The sequence below is a fragment of the Anabrus simplex genome, chromosome 2 (genome assembly GCF_040414725.1).
Source record: "Anabrus simplex isolate iqAnaSimp1 chromosome 2, ASM4041472v1, whole genome shotgun sequence".
In the NCBI taxonomy this organism is placed as follows: Eukaryota; Metazoa; Arthropoda; class Insecta; order Orthoptera; family Tettigoniidae; genus Anabrus; species Anabrus simplex.
In genome coordinates, this window is record NC_090266.1 from 323,210,848 (window position 1) to 323,233,192 (window position 22,345).

General features: G+C 36.3%; 1 protein-coding gene across 3 annotated transcripts in view; it reads left to right on the forward strand.

The window, feature by feature from the left end:
* The window catches only part of Ptp69D (Protein tyrosine phosphatase 69D), a 976,604-nt gene that overhangs the window by 217,603 nt on the left and 736,656 nt on the right, over positions 1-22,345 (forward strand). For 2 of the 3 annotated variants that reach the window (XM_068226166.1, XM_068226167.1), the window contains one exon: positions 11,380-11,489. In XM_068226166.1, coding sequence (XP_068082267.1) covers positions 11,380-11,489 — 110 coding nt within the window. Of the gene's footprint in view, positions 1-11,379; positions 11,490-12,575; positions 12,791-22,345 lie in introns of those variants that run through there. The other variant, XM_068226168.1, reaches the window with a different exon arrangement.

The window sequence follows — 22,345 nt, forward strand, 5'->3', positions numbered from 1 at the left end:
CTGCCATGTTTGTTCTTCATTTTTAAATATGAACATAATTCTAATTGTTATTCAGTAATGAATAATGATTATCGAAAGAGTGGCCGGAGTTACCTCATGTTTTGGGGTAACTTCGACCGGCATAAAAATAACTCGTGAAACAAAGTTATTTCGATGTAGTGTTACTTCGGCCACCGTGAATGTTTTTTAAAAACTTGCAAAATGCCTAGTATCAACAATCACAAACAAATGAAAATGATTTATGGTGAAACAGATGTATAGTGATCAGATTCACTTTTGCCCCAAAGAAAGAAACTATTTTATTTAGCCTAAGCGTACAAGCATTGTATGATATTACAAATTACATGTTGCATTGCATAAATATTTGTAATGGTACAAAAGATAATAAATAAAAGGTACGGAAATCATAAAGCCCAATTTTATGGCGAGAAAAGGCAGTCGGAAAAGAAGCAATCTTGTAGACTGTCCTCATAATACACTGCCTTCTAAATTAGAAAATATCTGGGCCGTCATTTAAGTTCTTAAATGTGTATCGTCCATGTCAATTGATATCAATCTGTTTATCATTGAAAATGGAAACTGTCTTTCCCCTCCCTGTCGGGATAAACTTCTCCGTTTATTGTTATTGTGCCTTTATTAATCTCTTCTAAAGCATTCCTGAAGTAAACAGGATTGTAATTACAATATCCGCGGCCGCGTAATGTTTTCCTGTACATTCTTGGCATGGCTGAAGTTACCCCGGAAGAGGACAACATTTATCACAAAACTATTCCCTGAAAAACCTAGTTGTATAAAATGCATCAAATTGTGTTGATCAGTTACCAGACGAACTTACATTTTGACCCCATAAACCACTGGAATAGAGAATCGAATGCTGGGGCTAGAGAACAGTTTGTTTTCTGCTGTTATCAGAGAAGACAATAGTCAGGGCTGCGAAAAAAATCGATTGACTCAACATCGAGCCCGCCAGTGTTATTTGGACTACCGAGTGTTGATAGAGCATTCTATTGTATGTGCATTTTAGTTGTTGCAAGTGGTTCAACTTTTCCAGTATAGGAGGCAGGAGAAAATAAGTGTTGCTATTTGTCAGTGGCCGAAGTTACCCTGTATGGCCGAAGTTACCCCACTTCACAGTATGTAGGGTTGAAACTAGTACCAATGATATAGGACACTATATTAAGCTAATGGTATTGAATAAGTGGACCTTTGATAGTGATCAATTATCATTATGGACCATAATGAAATTAAGTTATGAATTTCATTATTGGTTCCCATTCGAATGTTCAAGTAGTGCTAATCAGAGGACAGTGCACTCAATGGAAACCAGCCTATGTGTTTTGAGTTTGATAAGACTATGAATTGATCATTATTTTTCAACATCATCACACCTGTAGAATCTGCAGGAAGTAAAGTATTAGCCATTTGTTTTGATTTAGAAGGCTGCGGTACACTGTGGAAGGAATTCAAAATATCGACACAGAACATTAATCCTGCAGACTCTGAAAGAAAAGTATGGGTTTTTGCTGACATGCCTCACTATACCAAACTTTTAATGAACCACTTTCTAGATGAAGGGATTGTATTGGAAAATAGTGTGTGAAGTTGGTCATTGTGTGGTTACTGCTCTGTAAGCATACACAAGCAAAAGTACATACTGTATGTTTATGAACAGCATCTTTAAATTAAATTGAAGGCTGTGGTATCATAATTCATTATCGGTATAGTAGTATGATGTGGCAGTAGCACGAATTAAGCCAGACCAGATAGCATTGTACCTTGATCACACAAGCACTGCCCAGTGCTCTCTGGCTCATGACGTCATGCATAGCTTCAGCAAGACAACACATTCCAGGCTGCAGTGATCCAGCCCTTTTATATGGCCGTGGTTCAGTTGCCCTTGCTTTCCAGGAAACAAATATCCTGGCAATGTAACCATTCAGATAAGAGTGAGATTAAGACGGCCCAAGCCAAGCTGCTGTGTCGAGCTGAGTGGCTCTGATGGTTGAGGCACTTGCCTTCTGACTCCAACTTGGCAGGTTCGATCCTGGCTCAGTCAAGTGGTATTTGAAGGTGCCTAAATACGTCGGCCTTCTATCGGTAGATTTACTGGCTCTTAAGATGTCCTGCGAGACAAAATTCAAACACCTTGGCATCTCCGAAAACCATTAAAAATTTTGTTAGTGAAACGTAAAGCCAATAACATTATTATAAACCAAGCTGCCTTATTCAAAATACTGTCTTTCACTGTCAAGGATGAGCTTATTAGGATTTTCCAACAAGCATCCTTTATTCGTGCCTTTACTGATGCCTGTTAAAAGTAGACTAAAGCTGAACAATATTCTTTCCTCAAAAAGACACAACTTACCTGTTGCAGTAGTAATATTTTAAAATTTGCCACAGAAACTCTTGGATTGGCAGTAAAAAAATCTATGGAATATGACTAAATTATGACTTTATATAGAATTAAGCAGAAATATGACCAATATCTCACAAAGATAAGAAAATATGACATCTAAGGCAAATAAATACCCTAAAATTGCCTTCAGAAGACTTGCATATGTGGTTTTACATAGTTAGAATTGAAAATAACGCTCTTAGAACAAATATGACATTCCATAGAAATCTGCCCCTTAATTGTTGTTGTTGTTGTTGTTGTTGTTGTTGTTGTTGTTGTTGTTGTTGTTGAAATGTAGTGTTCAGTAAAGTTGGGCGGTTTTGAAGTATTGTCTAATTTCACTTGCATTGGGTATCCATTTGATTAACGTTGCTTAAATAATGAGATTTATAAGAAATTCAATCCATACAGTTTGTGCTCATGGGTATATTAAAAAGAATCTGCATAATAATTTGAAACTCAAAACAGATTTGAGCAGTTTGTTTTGATGCTACTTACAAATGATTTCCTTCTATTGCTATAACTTTTAAATTCTTACATAAATGTAGTATGTACTCATATTTCATATGTATATTTAACAAAAACCACATCTATAAAATGGTATGTGCTTTATTCATGAAGATATCACATTGGCTGATCAAAGTGACAGGCCAGTTAACTTAGTAACATAATGGACATTTTCAGTGGAATTCAAGCCTGCCTTGTTTTCATGCAAAGGTCCCCATTGACAATCTTACTTTTAATATTTATGTGATTGTTATTAGTCATACCACTGATGTATGAGTTTTCACTAGTGTGAATGAATGATAAATACTAGAAATAAAATTATAGTCTTTATTGGGCAACATGGTATGCAGCATTAATAGTTTCCATCACAACCTTGCTTATAATACAAAAATAAACCAGTAAATAAGGTAATAAAGATCCTTTCGTTGTGTACATTCTTTGAATAGTGCTTCTACATAAATCTGCCTGCAAAAGAAATGAAGGTGGGAGTGGTTAGAACTAGTCTGTAACTTTCATTAGCTTGATTCAGTCTGATCTTCAGTCTTAATGGTATGGAAGTGAACCTACCTCTGTAAATGTGTGGCATGTTGGTTGGTGTATACTTTTCAGTGGGCATAGCAAGCTGTTGTGTAATAACCCTTTTAAAATTATTATTTCGACCATTATGGTGTATTTAATAACTTATCGGTAAGAAAATCAAGGAGAGCCATCTCACTCCTCATTTCCCTCACCGTTGCTGCACTTACCAGTATAAAAGGAGACACAGTGCCGTGTGCTGTTCATTAACAAGGACTACCATCACAATCGGTTGGTTCACTTTAAACTTTGTTTCTTTCTTTCTTTCTTTCTTTCTTTCTTTCTTTCTTTCTTTATTGATTGATTGATTGATTGATTGAGTGAGTGAGTGAGTGAGTGAGTGAGTGAGTGAGTGAGTGAGTGAGTGAGTTAGTGAGTGAGTGAGTTAGTGAGTTAGTTAGTTAGTTAGTTAGTTAGTTGAATTGGAAATATGAAGGCACAACACAAGAAAACCATGGCCAATAGCAGACAAGCATTGTTGAATTTTAAAGCAGGTGGTTCACTACCGTCACCAGATATGAAGCGAAACAATCATCAAGGAGTTCTGTAGTGTTACTAATTTTTCAGCCAGCTTGTATGTTGAGATGTGAGAGAAGTGGAGTTCTGTACTCCAGCAGTTGCCCACCTACCAAATATTTATTTTGTGCTAAGTGCCATCTAAACTAATGAATCTCATTATACCATGAGGTAGTCCAGCAGAGGGTTTGGGTGTAGTTGAATATGTGGAATATGCATAGTGCCATGAGTGGAATTTGGGGGAAGTACAGTACAATTTGGATTTATGTGGCAAATCAGAGTTAACATTTGTCTTTATCAGTTGCCTTAAGGCAAGGTCTGCATAGTTATAGTTTGTGAACTGTAAGGTTTCCAAAATGGGCTAACCAGCCCGGAGTCCTGACATGAATACCATGCAGCATCTCTGAAATGAATTAGAACACTGATTTCCCTCCAGATCCAAACAACCCAATGCACAAACTGTTCTATACTCACAGGAAGAATGAGCTGCCATTTCTCCAGATACTTACAGGAGAATATTCAGTGAAGAAGATATAAAGCATGAAGATCACAGCGCTGTTTGAGTCACTTTTAGTGATAAATGATAATCTAAAAGATTGTCTTGAGTGGCAAACACGGTGTGTAAATTCAGAGAATTTACTAGAGATAAGAATGTCCTAACCCACATTCCAGACCTTTAAGGCTGAGATTACCTCCTGTGGGATTCATTAAGCACTAATGCAAAACGTGTAAATGTTGGCCAGATGTTAAGTAGGGCAAATATGGGAGTGATTGAAAAAAAATTATCATTGTTGTTGCTGCTATTATTATTATTATTATTATTATTATTATTATTATTATTATTATTATTATTTATTACATTTCTTTTAAAAACTACGCAAGTGTTCTTAACAAGCATTTAACGTTCTGCCTATTATACTGGTAATGTTTTTTTCTTCTTGACAGATTATCTCTATTTGTAACTATTAGTACAGGGTGTTTCTGAATTCCGATTACAGACTTTGAGGGCTTGCAGTGGGGACCAAGACGGTTAAGTTTATCATAGGAACGTGTGACCGGAAACGTACCGTCTTCCTGCTACCTGCAAAAAAAACCACCATAGCACACGTTCAAATCTCCTGCATTTTCGGTGCCACTGACTAGAGTACGTACGTCATTGAACGATCACGTGATGTCCCATACTCCTGCAGGTTTGTTGACATTCCATGCCATTCAGCTGAGTTTGTGATCCATATAGAGACGTGTCGTACCTGCTGTTGTGCTTGTGATCTTCGTTCATACTACAGTACAGCAGTAATTCTTTTACTACATACACAGCAGTAAGCTGTATGTACTGTACTGTACTTTGGGTAGTTCATTGGTAGTGTGTTGCTGCTGACCATGCGTACACGTTTGCGGAATACGCCGACATTGATATTGTGTGGTGAAGCTTGGTGCACTGGGAGAGCTGCTCGTCAGTTGTATTGGGAGCATTTTCCACACTGCCGGACACCTTTGCACGCCCTTTTGCCAAGGTGTATCAGTGAGCCTCGGAGACGGGTAGATTCACCGCCAGCAAAGACGACTGTGGTGCTCCATGGCAGCGCCGCACACCCAACTTCGAAGAGTATGTACTTCACACAGTGGAAGAGGACGATACTATGAGTACGGTACCAAAAACATAGCGAGGTCACTGAATTTGGATCACACAACTGTTTGTTCTGCATAAGCACTAGCTACACCCATACCACCCCTTACAGGTGACAGGCAATGCAGCCACAGGATTTTGCGTCAAGAGCCCACTTCTGCAGGTGTTTCTTGCATCATTGTGTATATGATCCCCGGTTCCCACAGCAGATCTTTTTCACTGACGAAGCAAAGTTCACCAAGGAAGGCGTTTTCAATTCCTGCAGGAGTCGTGTGGGCTGCTGAAAGTCTGCGTGCTGCACACCCCGATGAATTTCAGCAGCTATACGGTGTGAACATTTGGGCAGGGTACCTGAATGGATGTGTTATTAGGCCATACCTCCTTCTACGAAATCTCACGGGTGCCGCGTACTTGGTATTCCTTGAAGATGTACTACATGAGTTCTTAGACGATGTGCCACTGCATGTGCTTCGAAACGTGGTTTCAGGATGGTGGCGCACCACCTCATTTTTCACTTGCGGTCTGAGATCATGTGCACCAAAGATTTGGGCAACACTGGATAGGTAGAGGTGGCCCAATTGTTTGGCCTGCATGTTCACCTGACTTGACACCGCTTGATTACTACCTGTGAGTTCACGTGAAAACCTTGATTTACGAGACCCCTGTGGAATCCAAGGAAGACCTACTGGCGCGGGTTATGGCTGCGGCGGATGTTGGAGGACTAGGGAATGGTGATCGTGTGTACAAGAACATGGTACCAAGGTACCGTGTCTGTGTTGACGTCGGTGGTAGTCGCATCGAGCCCCACTTGTAATTGGACCAACACAACAAGCAGCAGGAGTAGGACAGAGCACCGAAAATGCGTTAGCTATGAAAGTGTGCTGTGGTGGTTTTTTGCGGGTGGCGGGAAGACGGTATACAAGTTCCTGTGATAAACTTACCTGGCTTGGTCCCCACTGTAAGCTCTCGAAGTCTGTATTGGGAATTTAGAAACACCCTGTATATTCTAGAAGTTAATTTTAATAATAATATTATTTGCTTTATGTCCCACTAACTACTTTTACGGGTTTTTGGAGACGCCGAGGTGCCAGAATTTTGTCCCGCAGGAGTTCTTTTATGTGCCAGTAAATCTACTGATATGAGGCTGATGTATTTGAGCATCGTCAAATACCACCAGACTGAGCCAGGATCGAACCTGCCAAGTTAGAGTCAGAAGGCCAGCGCCTCAACCGTTCGAGCCACTCAGCCCGGCAGAAGTTAATTTTGAGGAGCATGATGAAAGATACAACATCCTCTATAGGAAAGTGAGCAGGCTTGTAGTATTATGTGACTGTTGATATCATGATTGTAGCACAAGACTCGAGTTTTACATGGAATTACATGTAATAAATATCATTTTTGGTCCGTATTGATGATATTTGATTGAAATAATAACATTAAGTTATTTATTAGACCACCTAATCAATACAAAATCGTCTTGGATGATTTACATAAATTTGTTAACCCTTTCAGTCCCAATGTTGCTTTAGGTTAACATGATATTCAGTGCACACATGCACTAAGCTTATTACTTTCCCCTAAGTCCCAATGTCGCTCTTAATTAACTGCAGATATAAGCTTCCATAATCAGTCAAGAGATGGCAGAAAAGTTGAATATAATTTATCTTAGATAAAAAAAGTTGACAGAGGTGCACTCCATGGTCATGGAGGATGTTGTCTTGGTGTTTACTTTCTGCATTTTATAAGTGAGGGTGTGTTGAATTAGGAGTGTATTTATTATGTTTTGTGTAAAAAAAACCTTTCAAAATACCGTGCGTATCACATACAATTAAATTTAGCAATATCATTTTGTTATAAATATATCTGAAGTTGTTGTTAATCTAAAGCAACATTGGGACTCAAGGGGTAAACTGTGTTACCATATCCTAACCTCAAAACAATAATGAGCAAGATGAAGTGTTTTGGTAGGGCACTGAAAGAGACAGAAATAGAGGATGTTCTCGAGAAGCTTATTGACGGGACAATCTCTGACTTCGAAGATAGTGATTCAAGTAATGAATTTTGTAACTATATAGGCCTATATATTAATAGTGTATTATGTACATCATACTCGCCTTGATTTAATAATTTGTTCTGTAGGTCACAGATGCAAATCCAGATTATGGAGAACAATGTGCTGGAGGAAGTTTAGACAACAAGATAAGTGAACATGTCCCAGAAAAGAAAAAACGTCCCAAGTATCGTTTTGAATTTTATACCGGGAAGGGTAGTTGCAAAGATGTGGGTCTAGGTTTTTCTGGCGACATTGTAATGGCTCTCACAAGTGAACTTCCTGATCATAAACATTTTAAAGTTTACTTTGACAATTGTTTTTCCTCGCTACAGTTAGCTATTGCCCCGAAAGGAAGGGGTATTATTTGTGTTGGTACCATCCTGAATGACAGAATGTCCGCTTATGTCTGAAAATGACCTAAAGAAGAAAGGAAGAGACACCTATGACCACAGAGTGGAAGAGGAACTTAACATTGCCCTCATTCCGAGGTTCAGTAGGAAGGCAATCCATTTCATTTCTACATATATCCGTGTAGACCCAGTAGATACGTAAATGCCAACGATGGAGCCAGTCGGAAAAGAAAACTGTGGGAAAAGAGTGTCCCCAAGTGTTGAAAGAATAATAATAATGTTATTTGCTTTACGCCCCGCTAACTACTCTTTTACGGTTTTTGGAGACGCCGAGGTGCCAGAATTTTGTCCCACAGGAGTCCTTTTACGTGCCAGTAAATCTACCGACATGAGGCTGACGTATTTGAGCACCTTCAAATACCACCGGACTGACCCAGGATCGAACCTGCTAAGTTGGGGTCAGAAGGCCAGCGCCTCAACCGTCTGAGCCACTCAGTCCGGCGGTGAAAGAATATAATCAGTTCATGGGGGGAGTAGATCTAGCAGATATGCTGCTTGAGCTATACAAAATAGACATTAGATCGGTCAATTAGTTAATGAGAATTGTGTTTTGGTGTATTATTGTTGCAGTAGTCAAGGTTGGCTAATGTACGGTAAACATTAAAAAAAGCACCAAGGAGAAAAATGCATGTATTTCCTTGTACAATTTCTGTTAGAAATATCTCAAGCATTGACTAGGGCAGGGAAAGTTCTGAATCAAGAGCATGGCTGACCAAGTGACAGTCCAATTCCTTACACAGTCGAGATGAGTTTGCTCCAAGACCAGTCGATGATGTAAGGTATGATGCATATCCACACTTGCCTCAGTATGAAAAAAGGAAAGGCTGATGTAAATGTTGTCCTAGTGGAATCACCCAGCTGCCTGCTCTAAATGTAGTGTTAATTTGTGCTTGACAGGAGCTAAGAACTATTTCTTCGAATTTCATAACAAGTAATTGAAGAAACATTAGTTTTTGAGGCATAATTTATTGTTCTATTTACCTTTGTAGAATTATATTGTGATAAAATGTTAAAAATAGCTTATTTTTTCGCTAGATGTAATTTTGTGTACAGAAGAACACCATGTAAATAGCTCTGTGAAATATATATGTCGCATTTGAATGTTACCACAGAGTCCCAATGTTAACCTAGAGCAACATGCTGGATTTTCTAAATTTGTTTGTGAAATTTTGAAAATTGTTATTAAACATGATCACTGTGTTCTAAAACAACTATTCTAAACAAGAAAAAAAATTTCTCTCAAAAATAATAATTTGGGACTGAAAGGGTTAACTAATAGTGGTACATGTTTCGCCTTCCCTGAAGGCATCATCAGCCATAGTCTTAACCTTAAATTAAAAATAAGCGTCTAAATAACATGTAATAATGAAATGAATTTTAAAATCTTGAAGAGATTTGAAGTAAAATAACATTAAAAATAACAATGATGGCTTAAAAATACAATGTCGTCGCCATAAGACCTATCTGTGTCGGTACAACGTAAAGCCCCTAGCAAAAAAAAAAAATACAATGTGATGAGATATAATAGTGGAAGTATTAACAAAATTAACATTAGAAGGCTGCTAAAATAAGTGCAGTGGATAAAACAACAGATTGTTATACAACAAGTAGTAAGATTGCATAAAAGTAAAGTTGATAGTCAGGCGGTTATAATTAGACGATGGCGAAAAATCGTATATAAGTCTACTGTTGCAAATACTTCTAACTCATAATGTTACAAGCTATCTTTGTCACCGTCAAATGGTAAGTGCACACGATTCTACTTCAATAATTTCAAATATCTTTTCACACAATTAACTCTACATTTCTTGCTTCCTTTTACAGATTCCACTATTATATGCTTTTTCAACTAGAATATCTACAAACTCATATCTACAAACTCACAGTTTACAACATTTGACCGGGCGAGTTGGCCGTGCGCGTAGAGGCGCGCGGCTGTGAGCTTGCATCCGGGAGATAGTAGGTTCGAATCCCACTATCGGCAGCCCTGAAGATGGTTTTCCGTGGTTTCCCATTTTCACACCAGGCAAATGCTGGGGCTGTACCTTAATTAAGGCCACGGCCGCTTCCTTCCAACTCCTAGGCCTTTCCCATCCTATCGTCTCGCCATAAGACCTATCTGTGTTGGTGCGACGTAAAGCCCCTAGCAAAAAAAAAAAAAAAAAAAAAAAAAAAAAAAAAAAAAAAAAAAAACAAACAAACATTTGAGCATTACTTCAAATTTTGAGATGGTCCATAGAGATCCTATTTGAAACTGTTCAACTTCTATTCTACAACTTCATATCCTCAACGTGTTCTACAACTTCACCATATGCCTCTGACTTTCCTCTTTTATCTTCAAGATCATGATTAACTTCGGATCTCTGGAATAACTTTGACTTTTATTCTCTCTTCTTTACTTTGATTATATACGATTTTTCGCCATCGTCTAATTATAACCGCCTGACTATCAACTTTATTTTTATGCAATCTTACTACTTGTTGTATAACAATCTGTTGTTTTATCCATTGCACTTATTTTAGCAGCCTTCTAATGTTAATTTTGTTAATACTTCCACTATTATATCTCATCACATTGTATTTTTAAACCATCATTGTTATTTTTAATGTTATTTTACTTCAAATCTCTTCAAGATTTTAAAATTCATTTCATTATTACATGTTATTTAGACGCTTATTTTTAATTTAAGGTTAAGACTATGACTGATGATGCCTTCAGGGAAGGCGAAACATGTACCACTACTAGTTAACAAATTTATGTAAATCATCCAAGACGATTTTGTATTGATTAGGTGGTCTAATAAATAACTTAATGTTATTATTTCAATTTTACATGGAATCCGAACAACAGTGGTGTAACTTTTCACTTGAAAAGTCTCACATATGTTGGCCAGGATATTTTGGTGATAAACTAGTGACTGTACCACTCGGCTATCACACTCCTAGCCTTAAGATGAACAGAAATAATCTTTTAAAGATTGTCGTAAGAAAGAATAACTGAAAAGATCCCCTTTCATTTAGTAAGTCATTTCTGAACTCAGGCTATTAAGGATTTTAATTTTGTGTCGTTGAAAACGTGTTTGTTAGTGGAATGTTAAACTGCTAGAAAACATGATTTTTGTGAGGAAATTTTTCTAAAAATTTACCCAGGATTAATTTCTTATGCTTCTGTATTTTCATTTCAGCAATACAGATTTTATCACTTACCTTTTGCAGAAATTTGGATTATTCTATGTTTTTTTTGCATCTAAATCTACTATCATCTTAATGTGCTCAATTTCATTTTGGCTTGCAGCGACACCTCAAGTTAACATAGAATTCGCAACTGCTGTTGGTGCTCACGGAATATTTTTAAACTGGACTGTTAGTGATGGAAATGTGCCTGTTGAGGAGTATTTTATTCAGGTCAGTGTTCAGTGAAGCTTTTTAAATATAGATCCTTAGAATTCATTCAGCTGCTAAATGTTATTTACAAATTTTATTTCACTCTCTAGTCTGATGATAAGAGAATTGAGAGTATCTTCTGTGATATAATTAATTGAAAAGATCTTAATGTGTTGTTCTAGTTACTGCAAGAATGTATGCATGCAGTTTTTATTCTCATCCATTTAACTGCATTTCAATGGAGAGGAAAGAATGAATTACTTTTAGCTGAGTTAATGGAAAATTTCATACATGTGTCCTTAACATTTGGATCCAGTACAGAAGAGCATTTTGTTTTTATGATACATGGTTCATGAAAGAAAGATTGTTTGATGTTAAAATACCTAGACCATGTACAGAGCTGCCATAATGGTATTAATTGTATGCACATATTTTCTAATCCTTAGGAATAAGTATAAATTTATAGCAGACACTACGGAGGAATATCCAAATGCATGAAGACGCTCCCTTTTCAGGAAGTGTGCCAAGGAGAAGTAACACTACTATTTGTGTTGATAAGAGACAACCCTGTTGGGATTTAGACTATTACATAATTTTTTTAATAATAGCTTTGTTCTTATCTTGCTGATAGTTAGAGTGGTTGTGCACATTTCAGTTGGTGATGATTAAAGTAAATTATTTTGTGTATTGTTCATATGTTTATTTGAATACAAGTATTTTGTGCATTTTATGTAGAATGGTTATTGAGCATGCTTAGTGTTGCAAGATTAATGAAACCATTGATTGTGTTGTAGCAAGTTATTTAAATGTTCAGTACTTGCATTAAAACAGTCATGGTTAATGCCTCTGTGTTGTGGATTTTTCTTTCTAATCCTTAGTAATGAAAGCTGTTGATAAAATTGTCATACTCAAAAATTCTTTTAATTCTAGTGGAAACATTGGACATGGTTCTGCAGCAGTCTTAGGATCATCTTTTCTGACAAATATGAGTTTGTACCAACAGAACTGATTAAATTTGACTTAATGCAGAAGATTATCCATAAGATGTACTTTTTATATTTTTTGCAGTTATGAAACTACATATGAGAGCTATCACAGTGAACTTCTGGTAGCAGTTTGATAGGCCAAAAGTGTGATTGTCCTGAGCCATTTGAGAATTTTTTTAATCATTCATATGAAAGTGGAGTATTCACAACAGAAGTTTTTCTTTACTTTGAAAAATGGCTATCTTCTTTTGAAACATTCTCCTGTGAGTGTGGTAGCCAGCACTGGATATTGGTGACCTCACCAAGGGGGTTTACTATCCCAGGAATTCAATGGAGGTAGGATGGCCATTCCTTTCCTCCTCATGTCGTGTAAGTGTCGATGACTGTGATGAGGGAGTGTTAAATGTGGTGCGTGTGAGTGCTGATGATGGGAAAATACCTTCTCTTGTTGAAAGATTCCAAGAGAATAATTAAGCTTGTTGGTCCTCTACCAGTTTGGAGAGGTTTGGAGTTGGATTTAGATCTTTGGTATCTGTTGCACTGACAGAAATTTATGCACCACCTACTTCTGCTGTACCCGCAGCAGGATCTCAACAAGCCAGGATTGAGTCACATTGCAAGCCAATTTCTAATTGATGTTCTTGACTGTGAATAGGGCTTTGATGAATGAATTTGTGTTTTATTGTAACAAATACCATGGGTGACAGTGAGGTGGAAACGAGAAGATAATTTATTAATAAAAGGATATGTGTAGGTATCTGTTGGGCCTCTGTTTTGGGTGACAAAGAATGTTAAATTATTACTCTGAAATGTAAGGGTATTTCAGCGATACTGTGTTTACAAGGCCTTTGAGCTATGGAAATAATTCTTTCTTTTTTTGTGTGTGTACTCTCATGTATAACTTCTGGCATAGTCAGGGCTTTTTATGTATTTTTTTCAGGTCAGCTTGAGAGTCAAAAAAAATTAATTGAAATCTGTATTTTATATGGCAATTAGTGAAGCTGGAAAAATGAATAATAGAGAGAAATATCAGACATATCCTAGGTATAACTATCATATGTTGAGTACGATTACATAAAAATTCTGGTATTTTAAAGTTTTGCTGTGAGAAGAAACTGAATCCATTTCACATTGGACACTCTGTATTCAATCAATCAAATTATTTGCAAATGAGGTGTCTACCTCGGTGGCAAATGCTACACTAAAATACATTATTGTCAAGCACTGAATATTAAATTAACAAGACAACAAAATTTTCCTATAATACAATATTATACAATTTACGCTAACAATTTTTTAAAATTAAACACACAGCTCATCTTTAATACATTTATATTGTTTACAAAATTCTTATAATATCTCCTGTACTACTTACAAATATAGTCAACTGATATACAATATGTGGAATTACTTCAAATGATACTATACAACTGGTATAAGATTAAAATTTACATTGCATTTATGTACTTATTTATTATTATTATTATTATTATTATTATTATTATTATTATTATTATTATTTTTTTTTTACCCATTCTGGAACCTAAGTAGCATAACGACCTGCTGCGTCTTAACCAGAGCCCCTTTTGCCACCACTTTTCAGAGTTCCTGAAGGGCCTTTACAGCTACCGTAGCAGTCCCAGGGCCCTCGAAGTCCCCACTGTACTTCACCCCTACAGGCAGTCCTCTACTTTGGCTGTCCAAACTCCTTAGACCAGGGGATGGAATTAATTTATTCACACACATTTTTGTAAATTTACAGTAACCTGCACTGGTCGAATGCCCTCTAACACTTCATTTATTTTCTCTGTTGCTGTTTATTCTCTTCATGAATATCTGTACAGATTTTGGAAAAGGATCGAACACTACCCCTGGTAAACTGTTCCACTCCTTCACACCCTTCCCAATGAATGAAAATTTACCCCAATCGCTTCTGCTAAAATTCCTTCTAATTTTATATTTTTGGTCAGTCCTGCCGATATAATTATTTTCCAACTGAAGCCTCTCACGGATATCTCCCCATGCTTCTTCTCCTGTATAGGCTCTATATAATCTTATAAGTCTAGTTTTCTCCCTTCTCTCACTTAAAGTTTCCCACCCAAGTTCCTTTAACATTTCTGATACACTACTCTTTCTCCTGAAATCCCCTGTTACAAATCTTGCTGCTTTCCTCTGCACACTATCTATTTCTTTTATTAGGTATTCTTGGTGAGGATCCCAAACACTGTTTGCATATTCCAATAATGGACGAACCATACTCAAGTAACTTCTTTCTTTTAACTCTTTGTTGCATCCTTTAAGTAGCCTCATTATGACATGTAACGATCTGTATGCTTTCCCAACAATGTCATCCACATGACCCTTCCAGTGCAAATTACTTTCAAATCTCACACCTAAGTATTTGCACTTGCCATCTTTTGGGATAACTACCTCATCCAAAGTATATTCAAATTCAGTTTTAAAGTTCCTCTTTGTAAAAGTTGTAACAGTTGATTTGCCTCCATTAACCTTCATATTATTTTCTTCAACCCATTGTTGGATACTTTCAAGGTCCCTTTGTAATTCTGAACAATCCTCAATGTTGTTTATTTCCCTATAAACAATTATGTCATCTGCATACAATCTTATTTTTGATGTTATATTGTTCCCTAAATCATTTGCATATATTAAGATAAGTAACGGACCGATTATACTACCCTGTGCAATTCCCTTCCAAACTTTCTCTTCCTGCGATACATTATTTCCTACTTTGACTTTCTGAACCCTTGAATTTAGAAATGTTTTTATCCAACGTCCAATCCTATTCCCTCCAATTTCTTTAATAATATTCCATGTTCCACTCTATCAAAGGCTTTAGAAAGATCTATGGCTATGCAATCTAACTGACCTCCTGAATCCAATTGATCTGATATGTCCTGCTGAAATCCCACCAGTTGTGCCTCACAAGAAAATTTCTTTCTAAATCCATACTGGCTCCTCATGAACCAATTTTTATCATCACATATCCCTCTGATGTACTTTGATATTAAACTCTCCAGTATTTTACAAACTATACTGGTCAGGCTGATTGGTCTGTAGTTCTCTGATTTCCTTTTATCACCCTTTCCTTTATAAATTGGTATTATTATAGATTCCTTCCATTCCTTTGGTATTACATTATTATTTATGACATAGTCAAAGAGAAATTTTAAATAAGGTACTATGTACCACCCCATTGTCTTTAATACCTCCCCAGTAATTTGATCACTTCCTGCTGCTTATCCTTGCTGAAGCAGTTTAATATCTCTGAGAATATCTTCATTTGTGAATGAGAAGCTTCTTGTTTCCCTGTCTCTCTCCCTCTCTATCTTCTGTTTTGGTTTCCAACTCCTGGCAATCATCTACTGAATCTCTGAATTCCCTACTAAAAAGATTTGCTTTCTCAGTATCTGTTAAATAGTGTTCACCCCCTTCTCCCACCATTGTAGGAATTTGGATTCTTTTTCCTTTTTGATTCCTGATATATGAATGCAGCTTTTTCCTTTTCCCTTTGTGGTCATTACTCTCTTGAAGTATGCCATTCATAAAATTCTTTTGCTTCCTTTTTCACTCTATTCAGTTCCCTCATTAGCTGTTCTCTAGTTTCTCTACTCTCCCTACCTTCTTCGATTTTCCTGTTTACTATTCTACATTTTCTTTTTAATTTTCTTATTTCCCTTGTATAATAAACTGGGTCTGAGGTCATTTTACCCTTCTTAACAGGTACGAATCTCTTCTCTCCTTCCCAAATGATTCCTTTAAATTTAGCCCAAAGTGTATCCACATTACTCCCATCACTTATCCAGCAACTGAATTGTGATTTAAGGTAAGTCCCAAATTCATCAACTTTAGTTTTTCTGTACAATTTCTTGTCTTGTGTAACCCTCTTATTAAGCCTTTTTGGTACGAGCCCTACATCCATTATTACAGCCTTATGGTCTCCTATTCCTTCAATTACCTCAGTTTTATCAACAATTTCCCATGGTTTAACCAAGAATACATCTAGGAAGTTATTGAGACAAGTTGAGACGAGTCTGTTCTTGTACTACTTGTGTAAATCCTCCCTCCCAAATTAACTTATTTGCCAGTTTCTGTTCATGGGCTTCACTTGCAGCTCCATTCCATTCAACTTCAGGCAAATTTAGATCTCCCCCAATTATTACCATATCATTATTATTGTTTTTATGAGTATAATCTATTATTTTCTCAAATATTTCCACATCTCTTTCCTCTCTTCCAGGCCTGTATGTTCCTATAATTCCCACCTCCTTCATATTATCACAAACTAATTTTATCCCTAATATTTCATCCCTTTCATCGGTAAACCATTCATGTGAACAATAAGTTTCCTTCATCAGAATAAACACCCCCCGCTCCGTTTTTATCTCCTCGGTCTCTACGATAGACTGTATACCCTTCTGGAAATTCTTCTCTATTACCCACCCCTTCTCTCAACCACGATTCCACTCGTGTCACCACATCAGTCTCATAAGATTCCATCAATGTACTGAATTTTAATTGTTTATTTACTACACTTTGACAGTTTACCAAGAGCAATCTCAGACCCCCTTCCTCCCTAAAACTGGACTGTTGCAATTGGGTAACTTGAAATTCCTTACTTTCCTGAGTTTCTTTTTCTAGTTGACTGAGCCAGCTTGAAGTACAGCTGGCTCTTTCTACTAGTTTTCCTGGTCAGTATTATAACTCAAGGGCGTTGCCTGCTTTACAGTACATATCTTAAGATTAATAAAATCTAGAACAATATTTGCTATCTTTCGTTTACCTGAATTGTTTAGATGGAGGCCATGTTTTGTATAACAGTATCTCTCAAAACTGCTGCATTCAATAACCTGAGTATTCCGAAAATGTTAACAAATTTTAGCAATATCTGTATTGACCTTGTCCACTTCAATGTTTACACACGAGTCTACTCAAATCATGCCTGTGGGGCACGTTCACTACAAAGACGTTAGTGTGGGTCAGCTTCCCTAGTGTATGTTTAAGTTGTGATCTTAAATTCTTGGCGTCGTCGTGAGCTACATAGTTCGTCCCACTGATGATAAGCACTGCATCGCCGCTCCTGAAGTTCCTAGTTGCTTCTTCTACGTTTTCCAGGACACTGCTGATAGAAGCTCCTGGATATATTTCTCCGGTTGCTGCTATATTCTCGTCGTTAATCACTCCCGCAATTCCCCTTCCTTGGCTATCACCAAACACAGCTACCTTTGCTGATTTAGGCCTAACTGGGTCTTGAATCTGAATTCTAGTCCTAAATTTTAACCTTGGCACGGCAACGGCAGCGGATCGCGATGATTTGGTTTCATGCGCGCGATCACTTTCTTCCAGAATTAAATTATTTAGGGCAGAAAACCTTTTTCCGATGTTTATTTCCGGAAATTCAGTTGCAGATTTCTTCTTAGCCGGCCATCCACGAACTACTTGACACCACGTGCTCGAGTTTGTTACTGGTACCGGTATATCACTCGAAGATTGGCTAGTCCCAAATTCTAGCGATCGCAGTCTTTCCTTTAATTCCTGATTTTCAACTTTAAGAGCCTCATTGTCCTTTTGTGGAATGTTTATAATTTCTAATGCACTTTTATATTCCTCATCGATTGTTTTCGGTGCTTCATCGTCAACGCCGTCGCCAACTACAACATTCCGAACACACTGCTCACAAATCCATTCAACATTTTCATTAGTTTTTACGTTTCTAGGGCAATTTCCGCACTTATAATGCCACCATCGATCACATGAATCACACAACATTCCATTTTTCACTAATCTTCGACATTTTCCGCACTTTTCGTCGCATTTTACGGTTAATTTACTCGGAGGATAAAACACTATGTCGTCATTACCGGGCGCCATTTTGAAAAAAAGAATTCTTCCTTGTACAGTGAAGATGACGACAATGATGGTGTTGGAATAAATATATATATATTTGTGTTGCGCTGCTCGAGAGTGTAGCATTACATCTTTGACTTTTTCTCTCTAGTTTCTTTATTTTGCTTTAGTGTGGCGTCTACATGCTGTTTTTCTTTGATTTATAACAAATATATTCCAGCTTATAAATCTCATATTTTGTCCCGTATTGGTTCAACACAACTGAGGTTATGCTTACAAGGAGATTCCCACCTTCCAATACTTGTACAATTTCTTATAGCTAGTTTATTGTTTACATGACATAATCCAGCTCAGTGTGATACTAAATAGAACATGTTTCGTTCCAATTATGGGAACATCTCCAGCTAAAAGATTTAACAAAAATTGACATGAAAATTAAAATATATATGATGATTATGATGAGATAAAATGTTCATTCATGTTGGGTTAAAATTTCCAACAAGTCACTGTCCAAATTAATGAATAAAATCTGTGTAAGGGGTCTTCTTTTTAAGCTGGAGAAGTACGGTATATACTTGTTGACTCTTGAAGATAAAATTTAAGAATATAAAAGATTTTCTAACATATGATTGTCGGAGGAACTTGTAACCGTCCAGGCTTCTCCAGCCCTACTAATTTTAATATAATATCATTTTACGCGATATCATTTGATATCAAGTTTATCCGCCATCGGCAATTATTCGTAATAACATATTTATTCTACGTCAAGCGTTTGTAAATTAGGTTTTTGCAATCATATTGTATATATTATAACATCATTTATTATTTATTATTATATTATGAAAGAAAGGAATTTATTATATTATGAAAGATAGGAATTTATTATGTATTGGAGTTGGTTAATATGTTGAAATATAGTTCTTGTCATTTCATGTCATATTTGTGTATACGGAAAGGTTATTCTTGAGCGTGGAAATTTGCATGACTCACTGGGTTTAACTCATGAGCCAAGGCTAGTAAACAGCGACCTGCGCACGAGGCTTGCAAGCTGGTCAGCTACATCATCGCCACGCCTACTGGACTTGTCAAGAAAGAAGAGAAGGGGAGTTGATAATTCGATCTACGAATCGGATACTTCGTTGTATATGAGTTTTGAGATTGAACTGTTACCAAGAGTGGGGGTGAGCCCGGATATATAGAGATTCTCACCACGAGAACGGCACCTAACTACTACTTCTGCTGTCATCCGATCTACTGTTAGAACATCTACTGTGAACGACGTTATTGATTTTTGAAACAGTGTGTGGTCGCACCGCGACATAGTTATTTTTGTACAATGTGTTATCGCTTCGATACAGTACGTAGCTGCGGGTATGTTATCAGATCTGCGTGAGACGAAACAAGCTTACGGCTTTACTTTTATGGCGATTGTGTTATATTCAGTAAATCTTCTGGACGTAGAACTATGTTTAGTTCAAGTCCACGGAATTTGGTACAAGTCTGTACCGTATAAATAGTATAGCTCAGTTGGATTGAGATTTCTACTAATATGGAAAAATTAATATATCTGAATTTTCTCTTCATACGATCAACGCTGATCAGCTTTTACAAGTATAGGGCCAATGTCTAATTTAAAGACTAGGCAATTAGGGAGTGCTAGTCCAGATAGCCCGTACCATATCAGAGAAGGAAGGAAGGATGTCCATGGAGCAAATTCTACATCGAGAAGAAGAGAACGAGATGACTTCAACGGAAGCTGCAATTGGTGAGCTTCAATTAGATAAAGCAAGCAATTAGTAAATTCAGTAAAGTAAATTCTAAATTCCTCCACGCTTTAAGGAACTTTTCCGATTCATCTCATTTTTTTTGTATAATAAATTCATTTGTATTTTATATTGCATTAATTTTGTTTCTTAAGCGATACTTAATGGTTAATTATTTAAATTCCTACCCCTGTGATTTAAGTATAAGTCTTTATGCTAGTAAATATAAATTTTGGTTTACAGTTTTGTTTAAAACTGTAACCCTGGCGCCCAAACATCACATAGAGAAATGGGAAACCATGGAATGTTAATTGTTTCTATTTGCGTGGCAATTTGCGGGCAAGCCACATATAGTTTATTTGATATTCATGTGTCCCAAGGTAATAACTTTCATCTCCCCAAGTGTTTTGATGAGGAGAGCGAACAGTTACAAACTCTTGAGAACAACCGTAGTTGAAGTTGAATCTGAAGTTAGAATGTTGTGATAAGTCTGAAACATGAAAAATATAATACGCCCCATTCGCCTTCTAAAGACATTGAAGGCTTAAAAAAAAACAAAAAAAAATAAATGATGACCTTATAATCACAAAGGCGGACAAAGGTAATGTGTCGGTTATCGTGCACAAGAAAGAGTACATAGGCAAAACCAGATCATTTTTCTCAGATAATACTTTTACAAAAATCAAAACAGTCCCTACTAACTCTGTCCAAAGAAAACTAAAACAAATACTTAAAAACATTAATTTCATCCTTAATGAAATATCAAGCTTAAGTAATATGAATCTAAGACTACTGACAGCAAGAGCTTTGCCTAAGATACACAAACCTGACACTCCTATGAGACCAGTCATTAACCTTAAAAACAGCCCTACCTACAAAACCTCTAAATTTATCAATAGTTCTCTAAAAAAAACCACTATACTTTCCAACGTGGAACCACAATCAAAGATTCAATAGTCTTTGCAAAATTATTAAGAACACTAAATTAAAACTATTCGACGTTACCGATATGTATTCTACCATCCCCACAAAAGAAACTAGATATAATTAAGAACAACGTAAAGGCACATAAGAAACTTAGAAACCATGAAATTGAAGAATTTATGCTACTCGTAGAATTTATCCTCAACAGTAATTAAGTTTCCTTCAGTAACACAGTATATCAACAGAGAGGTCTCCCAATGGGATCCCCAGTGTCAGGTATCCTTGCCGAAATATACATTGACCATCTAGAAAAACATAAAATTTTAAATGAAGAAAAAGGTATTACCATCTGGCTAAGGTTTGTCGATGACATTTTTGCAATTATAGATGAACAAATCAATAGTAGTGCTAATTTAATAGATCATATTAACAGTTTGGACCCTTTCATAAAATTAACATTAGAAACTGAGAACAACAAGAAACTAAATTTTCTGGATCTAACCTTTGAAAGAAAAGAAGAAAATTTAGCCTTTTCAACCTTAGAAAACCGACCCAAACTATAAATACAATTCGAGAAGATTCACACCATCCTGAGGCACATAAAAGGAGTTCCTTTTCAAGCATGTTAAATAGAGCCTTTAACATCCCCTTGTCCAAAAATGATTTCCGAAAAGAAATTGATCTCATTTACAAAATAGTGATAAGCAACGGATACACAAAATACTACATAGAAAAATAAATAAAATAAGAATAAACCTCAAACGCAGCTGATAAAAGAGCATTCAAAGAAAAACTTTGCCACTTTCACTTATAATAATGGGAACATTTACCAGATTACTAATATTTTTAAGAGACTTAATTTCAAAATTGCTTTTCGCACCAATAATAATAATAATAATAATAATAATAATAATAATAAACATTTAAATATCAGTTACCAAAGCATTGCAAGTAATAACAGATATTTAAATTCGGGGATATAAACAAAGTAAACTTAAGTGTTCAAATTGTGCCAATTCATACATTGGGCAAACAGGACGCAATTTCTTAGTAAGATACCAGGAACATATTAATGCTGAGAAACATGGGAAATAATCGGCTATCAGTCGACATATGACAGAATATAAACATAATTTTACGACATTAGAAAAAGACTTGACCATTCTGTGAACTTTAAACAACAAAGGTAAATTAATGAATATTTTGGAAAATATTTATATTGAGATTGATCAGACACAAAACCCTAGCCAGAATATTCACGAAATAACAGAGAATATCAATATATTGTTAGAAGAGGCTACCGAATTGGATTTATCTAGAAAAGCCATAAAAAAGAATC